Source organism: Chinchilla lanigera, unplaced genomic scaffold, assembly GCF_000276665.1.
Source record: "Chinchilla lanigera isolate Chin_1 unplaced genomic scaffold, ChiLan1.0 scaffold00013, whole genome shotgun sequence".
Lineage (NCBI taxonomy): Eukaryota > Metazoa > Chordata > Mammalia > Rodentia > Chinchillidae > Chinchilla > Chinchilla lanigera.
The window spans coordinates 32,086,313-32,095,293 of NW_004955414.1; the positions used below are offsets into that span (position 1 = coordinate 32,086,313).

The 8,981-nt window shown below is 39.2% G+C and overlaps 1 protein-coding gene across 3 annotated transcripts in view; it reads left to right on the top strand.

Moving 5' to 3' along the window:
• The window catches only part of Nucb2 (nucleobindin 2), a 41,248-nt gene that overhangs the window by 23,443 nt on the left and 8,824 nt on the right, over nucleotides 1-8,981 (top strand). For all 3 annotated transcript variants that reach the window (XM_005380377.2, XM_013512085.1, XM_005380378.2), the window contains 2 exons: nucleotides 321-447; nucleotides 8,023-8,126. In XM_005380377.2, coding sequence (XP_005380434.1) covers nucleotides 321-447; nucleotides 8,023-8,126 — 231 coding nt within the window. The remainder of the gene's footprint in view (nucleotides 1-320; nucleotides 448-8,022; nucleotides 8,127-8,981) is intronic.

An 8,981-nucleotide genomic window follows, 5' to 3' on the forward strand; every position in this document is an offset into this window, starting at 1 on the left:
GCTTGCCAGGCAGGCGCTTGTGCCCCTGAGCTATATCCCCAGCCCTCTCTAATTTTTTTGAGGCACTGCCAAACTGCTTTCCAAAGTGGCTGCACCATTCTGAAAGTTTCTTCTCTGTGCTTTATACTTTTCTAAGTTATATGACTGTTAGGATTGATTTTAGGATTATAAACTGAATCTCTTCTGACAGAAATGCTTTTTATAATGTTAAATTTATCTAAAGTAGTCCAAGTGTCTAATTTACAATAACCTTATTTTTAGTATATTGCATCAAGTCCAAAATGGAATGTAATAGATGAAGCTATTAATTTTGTTTACAGAGTGGGAGGCTAAGCAAAGAGCTGGACTTAGTAAGTCACCATGTGAGGACAAAACTTGATGAACTGAAAAGGCAAGAAGTTGGAAGGTTAAGAATGCTAATTAAAGCTAAATTGGATTCGCTTCAAGGTGAGTGCTAAAGAAAATGTAGGAATGCTTCAGTGTGTGGTTGTTGATGTCAGTTTACATGAAATACACATACCATAGCCTTTTTTGGGGTGGAGGCAGGGTTTCGCTATGCAGTTCAGGCTGGCCTTGAGCTCGCTTTGTCACCCAGGCTGTCTCAAACTCACAACAATCCTCCTGCCTCAGCCTCCCAAGTGCTGGGACTATTGACTTTTTTTTTTTAATACTGGGAATCATACCCAGGGCCTCACACCATATCCTAATTATATCAACAAAACAGGAGGATGAAAACCGTAAACAGTAGGAAAATTCAACAAAGTAAACATAACCTAAAGTATATTTTTATGAGGATAAACAGTGGCTAACTAGAAGATATACTAAATGAAAATACTCCATTTACAATAGGAACAAGTATAAAATACTCAAAGTAAACCTGTTAAGAGAAATGCCTGCCTCAGCCTCCCAAGTGCTGGGATTACAGGAGTGCACCACCATGCCCAGCTTCAAGTTAACTCTAAAATTCATGGGGAAAAAAAGAAGTAATAAAAGATGGATACCTCTGGAAAAAAATAACAAAGAAGGATTAGACAGTAGATATTAAATCTTTCAATTATTAGTTCTTAATATATAGTCATATTATCTACAAATATAGATGGTTTTATCATCTCTTTTCCAATTACTTTACCTCTGATTTTTTTTCATCTGTATAACTGTTTTGGCTAACACCTCACAGACAATATTATTTAGTAATGGTTATGGTGGACCTCTTCATCTTGTTCCTAATTTTAATTAAAATATGTACTTGTGTTTTCCTGCTAATACTTGATATTACATCTTTAATATTAAATATTAAAATATGGCTGGGCATGGTGGCACATGCCTGTAATCCTAGAACTCAGGAGGCTGAGGCAGGAGGTTCACCATGAGTGTGAGGCTAGCCTGGGCTACATAGTAAGTTCAAGGCCAGCCTGAACTACATAGCGAGACCCTGTCTCACAAATAAAACAAAACAAAAAAACCCACAATTAAACCAAAAAATTAAAATATATCTTTAAGCCATGGTCATTAAAACCATCTGGTTTGGCATATTGATAGAAAGACCAGAAGAAGAGAATAGAAATTCCAGAAGGAGAGTTAAATACATAATGAGATACAGGTTGCATCTCATTTTTATTGGTGTAGAGAAATTTTTTAGACAAATAGCATTGGTACAACTGGCTAGCCATTTAAACAAAGGTATAGTTAGATCCATTTCTCCTGTCCTTTTTTTTTTTGACAGGGTCTTCTTGTGCCTTTGTTCAGGGTGGCCTTGAACTCTGTGTAGTCCAGGCTGGCCTCAGCAATCCTCCTGCTTCCTGGGGTCTGGGGATTTAGCTCAGGGGCGCAGCTCCTGCCTGGCAAGCTTAAGGTCATGAGTTCGATTCCTGGTACTGGAAAAAAAACCAAAAAAAAAAAAAAAAAAATCCTCCTGTATCTAGAGTGCTAGGATTACAGGCATGCGCCCCCATGCCCAACTCATTTCTCCTATCCTTTGTCAGAATAAATGTAAATGAGTCCAAGATTTAAGTGTAGAAAATGAAATCATAGAAGTAGGTGTCAGCATAGGTGCATTTCCTTTTTTATCTTGGAATGGCCTTTCTAATTATGAGTCCAAATCAAAAAAGCTGGATTTGGCTAGTGTGAGACCTTTCAGGCTGTCTTATATGTCCTTGTGATGTGCCCATATAGGCTGGCTATCTGGGTGATTTACTGTCATTGATAAATATCTCAACATTTACTCTTGCTGGAGTAGTGTTTTTTAACTTCAGGTTGGTTAAGAATCACTTGGCTTAGGGGTTGGGGATATATATAGATCACCAGCACAAGTGCCTGCCTGGCAAGTGCAAGGTCCTGAGTTCGATTTCCAGTACCCCCCAAAAAAAAGAATCTCTTGGCTTATTAAAGATACTGTTAAAAATACAGATTACTCTAAGAGATGGAGGATAAAGGGAGGGCAGGAAGGGGAAGTATCGAAACCGGGTTAAATAACCCTAAGTTATTGCAGGTTGATCAGGCCCGCAATCTCCCAAGCGAGTGGATGTTGAAGGCTTAAATAAATGAGAAAATGTAATGATTTCAGGGCACCAGGAGGGACTAACTCTCTTCCAGCTTCAGTATTCTCTGAGTTAGCCAAAGACTGCTCTGGGTGGCCCATATTTATTAGATTTTCAAACAAAGGGAGAGGATGCTCAAGAAAACATGGGAATCTCACAGGACCTTGGGAGAATTTTCCCAAGTAGTAAATTATGAACTATGTTATCTCCAGGAAGGCCTTCACAGCAGGAATGAGATGCCTGCAGCTGCAGCCTCCTTTAAGTTAATTGGGGTTGGAGCCAGACATCCTCAGCTGTGGCCTTCAGGCAACTCACAAGTAAACATGGAAAGCCAATTGGTTACTGTTAAATCCTGCTCACAGACACTTTGTAGTGGTCCCCAACAGGGAAGTAAATAGAATTAAGATGTGCTATGTACATGCACCACCTCCCATAATGATTGTGATCATTATGTACTGCAAACATGTACTAATAAAAATGTAAAATAATTTAAATGCAGATTTCTGGATCTCACTTCCAGGGAATCAGTTCCGAGAATGAGTAATCTGCATTTTAAACATGTACATCTGTTCATTGCGTCATATTTAGAGAAATGTGTGTGGAACATTAAGCAGCCTGATGGTGAACAGTCTCAGAAAACCAGTACCAAATTCTGAAATTAGGGATGTCAGTATGAAGTAACCTGCTGTAGCCAACATGCAAGGCAGTTCCATCCTCAAGGCCCAAGGTGTATGGATATTTTTTTCCCTTTAGGCAACTTCCATCTCCTCAATCTCCAGAGTATTTTCTTACTTCCAAGGCAGGTGTTAAATTTCGTTATCTAAAGAAAATAATCTGGTATGAATTAGAAAATTTATGAATATTTTCTTAATGATGCAGAAATTATGAATAGAAATTTCTGATAATTTGAAGAATTTTTAGGGTTTTAATTTTTGTTTAATTTTAATTTAATTTAATTTTTAAATTTTTAAAAAATTTTTTAAAATTTTTAAAATTTTAAAAATTTAATTTAATTTTACTTTTTGGTTTAATTTTTAAAGTAGGTCCATTCACCAGGATTAAAACTAGAATGGATAAAAAAAGTACAGAGCAACTGGGGTTGGTGTCACACTCCTGTAAACCCAGCACTCTGGGAGGCTGAAGCAGAACGATTGCAAGTTCAAGACCCACGTGGGCAACTTAGCAACTTGGTGAAACCCTGACTCAAACTGAAAAAAATAAAGAGCTGGAAGTGTAGCTTAGTGCAGAGGTCAGGGTTTCAATCCCTAGTATTGCCAAAAGGAAAAAAAAATAGCAAAATTCTACCTGATATTTTTGCACTCTAAACAAATACAATAAAAGTGCTTTTATACAAAAAAAAAAAACCATATAATACACATTTTGTGCAGTGGTTTTCCTTTTACAATACATTTTGGAGGTCTTTCTGTGTTAGTTCAGGAGACCATCTTTATTATTCTTTTCTTTCTATTATTATTATTATTATTATTTACAGCTGAGTAGAATTTCATTATGTAGATGTACCATAATGTGTTTAACCAGACTCCTCTTGATGGACATTTGGGTTACTTCTAGTGAATAATATTGTATTACATCACTATGTATCCATCTAAGATGATCTGTATGAGGCTCTGGGGATGTAGTTCATTTGCAGAGCATTTGCCTAGCAGAAGCATGGTCGTGGGCTCAATCCCATTTGGGGGTAGTGGTGGTTAGAAATTGCTAAGTAAAAAATATTATTAATATAATATATATTTTATATATATATATGTAGTTTTCATAGATATTCCTACTTTTGCCCCTGTAGAGGTTTTATCAATATGTACATATACCCACCAGCAAAATTCCAAGTTTTGCAATTCTGTTAGATGGTGTAATTAATGCAGTTTTTAACATGTATTTCTCTTATTTAGAGTAAGATTAAGTATCTTTTCATACATTTCACTGTTTGATCATATTCTTCAGGGCAAAATCTTACAACAAATCTTTTCTTTATAAGTTAAACTACAGTAGTACAGGGCCGTACTGAGAATTCAGTGAAGGTAGGCATAGTGGTTCATATCTATAATCCAAGCTACTCAGGAGGCTAAGGCAGGTAGATCCCAACTTTGAGATCATTGTGGACAACTTATCGAGATGCTGTCTTGAATAAAAACAGTATAAAAGGGTTGGGGCATATAGCTCAGTAGTAGAGCCCTTGGCTAGCATGCTTGAGATCCTGGATTCAAACTCCAGTACCACCAAAATAATAATAGTCATAATAATAATTTGATGAAGACTTAGCTCACCTAAACGTATCCATTCTTTACTTTCTGGCATAGCAGTATGTTCCCTTATCGCGTACGTCCTCTCCTCCTATCCCTGGAATCAGCCATTTTCCTGAGTTGTTTGCTTGGTTCATTTTAGCCAGGAATGATGTTATAGACCAAAGTCTATGAATTCTTCTTGCTACTGGAGAGTATTTTCTTCTTGACACTTTCATCAGACAGAGCCATGAACATATACAACCCAAACACACACACACATCCTCATACATGTACATATACATGTTCCATATACATCCTTTAAGTATCCTAAGTTCACAGACAGTGCTAATCCCCATCCATCTCCACAGAATTCTTTTTTTATATATGGGTGTGTGTTGAGGTTGGTCTTGAACACCTGGATTCAAGTGGTCTTCTTGTCCCAGGCTCTCAAATAGCTGGGATTACAGGCACGTGGCACTGTGCCCAGCTTTCCATAGAATTTTCCTTGTCTTCTGCCATTCCATACTTGTATATTCCATTTTCCTGAGAGCCCTGATCTCCAATGTCAACACAAGTGCCCTTTTTATTCAGTTGAAATAATCCAGAATTGCACCAATTTGGACCAAAATTGCACCCATTTTGGACCAAAATTGCACTCTTTTTTTTTTTTTTTTTAAATTTTACAGAGTAAAAGAAGGATAACATACTAATAGGGGGGCTTATCGAATTACTGACAAAGTGATAGGAAATTATCAATGGTTGTTGTTTTACATATTGTTATCTACAAGGTCATTTCTCAGAAAACAAATGAACAATAGTGAGTTACAGACAAAAGAGGTAGGTTATTGTCAATGCTTGTTGTACTATACTTTGGTATCTTCAAAGTGGTTTCTAAAGAAAATAAATAGAGCTGTATGAGTGACCAATTGAATATTCATTGACTATTCTCAATGGTTGTTGTAGGAAACACATAGTAATAAACATACATCCATTTACAAAATAGAATAGGAACAATACAAACATTACAGAGTTATGGGCAGATTAGTAGGAAAATATCAATGGCTGCTGTAAGACATGGTGGTATCTTCAAAGTGGTTTCTCAGGAAGACAGAGATACGCAAGAAAGATCTAACAAGTAGTTACAGCCTAAGGGTTGTGAAAAATAGCTGTATTACCTCCTCACCAGTGACTCCTTTCACTGAGGTGTGATGGCTGGAAGGAAGGCCAGGATTGAAAAGAAGGACCGAGAGACTTGCACCTGTGTCTAGCGACAGGCTGTTTTTCTTTTTCCTGTATAGTCATGATTACCTGGGGCTCCTCCATGGAGATGACAGTCTGGCCAGAGGGAGAAGGCAGAGTATGCCCCAGGCCCCCTCATTGCTGTTAGACTAAGTGGTAGGATGGGTCTGAGCTCTGGGGCCTTTGCTTCAGAGGGCAGACCGATCTCCAGTGGTCACCTCTGCATTCAAGGCATGGCCCAGGGGGCTTCTTAGGGCAGTTCCTCTTGAGGTGGCCTGGCTTTTAGTAGTGGTAGCAGATGAATGTAGTCATCGAGTTCTTCTTGGGGCCCTGAGAATCAGACTTAGGGTCTGTTTCTCTTAGTGCTGCAGCAAAAGTAGCTGCTTTTTCTTGGTCTCTTTGTTTTCTCTCCTTGGCCTCCTCCTTGTCACAGCTATAGAATACTGAGGAGGCAATTCTTGCTAACATCTCAAGTGAGCCATCTGGGGCAAAAGCCATTTTTTGTAGCTTTTTCTCTCCAGCCTCCCAGCGCATTGGGACCCCGCAACCAGTTAGTGTCCTCTGCCCAACTGTCAGCACAGGCAGCAGGAATCTTGGTGCAGACCTCTTCGGAGCTCCATGTGCTCCTCCACCGCAGCCTGTACTGTCAAGAGAAGAATGACTTCCAGGGGGTCTCCCCAGGTATTGCATAAGGTCCTCCTGGTTTCCAGCTTCTGAACAGCTCTCATGACCCCAGTCAACTAGAACTCTGAGTCTTTGGGCGTAGTCTGTGTTCTTGTGTTCTCTGCGTCCTTGTTCAGCAGCTGCTCCTCCGCTGACTCTGGACCTTTCTGGTTCTCAACGACAGGAGCAAGAGCGACCGTTGTGTGGCGTGTATTCCCAGGGGTTTCTCCCTGTCAGCATGATTCACACAGGTCCCCAGGAGGGCCTCTGCGGCTGGCATGTGGCAGGCCAATTGTGTCATTGCTTCTCTGTGCCATGATAGTTCTCGACTGTATGGTGGTGGTTGGTTTGGGGGCTGGCGCATGCCAGCGCGCACTGCCAAACAGCTTCCAGGCACCGGCATCCTGCCTCCCGGGCGCCTGCGTGGCTAGGGTCCGGCCCACAGGTCGGTGCTTACTGTGTGCACTTTTGGTTTTTAAATTTTTAAAAGAATGACAATTGATGTTTCTTTTTTTTTTAAAAAAGTTATAATTCAGTTGAAGTTACTTGGATTTCATTTGTTATTGTTACATGAACGATTCCTTGGAACAGCATACACAGAATGCAGTTCTTTGTAACAGCAATTGCTTTGTCTAAGTTTTTGCACAATTAATTCTTTTAAGAAGTTCTGTTTAGCCAGGTGTGGTGGTACACGCCTGTAATCCCAACACTTGGGAGAATCGTTGTGAGTTCGAGACCAGCCTTGGCTACAAAGTGAGCTCAAGGCCAGCCTGAACTGCATAGAGAGACCCTGTCTCAAAAAGACCAAATAAATAAATAAATAAATAAAAATAAAAAAAGAAATTCTGTTTAGAACTCTTAGAATTCTGTCCCTTTGATGAAGGAACTATGTTAGTTTATCTAATTATAAGTGGTATACTTGGTAGTTTGAAGATGATAAAAATGTTTTTTGTTTTTTTTTTTGGTTTCTTTTTTTTTTTGGTTTTTCTCCGGTACTGGGAACCGAACTCACGACCTTGCGCTTGCCAGGCAGGTGCTTTTGGCCGCTGAGCTAAATCCCCAGCCCCTGATAAAAATGTTTTTGTTATTAGGCTGATAGTTGAGTAGTCTTTCTAGATATAACATAAAGATATGCACATTAAATTGTATTCTGTTTAGAGCCAAGGTTATTACCTTTGCCTAGAATAACAATAGGCAATAATAATAGGCCAGAAAAATATGAACCCTTGTTCATATAAATTTCAGTGGAATAAATTTCAATGCTTTTCCTTATATATTATTTATATTCATGTTTCCAGTGCCTATTAATTGATCATTACAGTTTTCTTATTTTTTTTCAGATGTAGGCATGGACCACCAAGCTCTTCTAAAACAATTTGATCACCTAAACCATATGAATCCTGACAAGTTTGAATCCACAGATTTAGATATGCTAATCAAAGCGGTGAGAACAATTCCAAAAATTGTGGTCTTTGCTGTATTTTTATAGTTTTGTAATTTAACGAGTAAACTCAAGTGAAAACTGAAGTAGAAATATAACTTTTATATATTCTGTAGAATATGGTGGTTTTGTTTTGTTCTCTTTTTTTAGGTGGTACAAGGGATTGAACCCAAGGAGTTATATCTCTCATCCTTTTCTGGTGCGAGTAGGGGGGATAGGGTATTGTTCAGTTTCTGAATTGCCCAGGCTGAGCTGGAACTTGCAAACCTCCTGCCTTACTTCCAGAGTACTGAGATTTCAGGAATGAACCACCACCCCCAGCTAGAATGGGTATTTTTTTTTTTCCCCTTTTGGACAGTTTGCTTTGTGTATCCAAACCATCAAGGCCGACCCTACAGCCACAAGCCCAGCACACAGAAGCAGCATAACAGGCTCCCTGGCCCCACAGCATGGCTGTGTGCACACAGGACTGCCACTACATGTGACAGACAGTGGACACCCGAGACCACAAGTGCGTGGTGCACTAGTGGCAACACCTGGGGCCAGCAAGGCCACAGGGAGGCTCGTTGGCCTCTAGGGTAACGCATGAGCAAAAGCTTTGGTTCATGATGGTGAGTCTGGCTGTTTTAAGGGCAATACTCATGGGCAAATGACTTAGAATGGGTATTTTTAAAGGAAGGTGGCATATCAGTACAGTTTCAGTATGAAAGTACAGACCTATAATCCCTTATCCACAATTCCAAAATCCAAAAAGATGAAAAAGCTAAAATTTGGCTGGCCTGAACTAACCAATTACAGAAATGTTATTTGTAGTCTTTACCAAGGTTACTTAGTGTATTTATAGATTTCTTTTTTGTT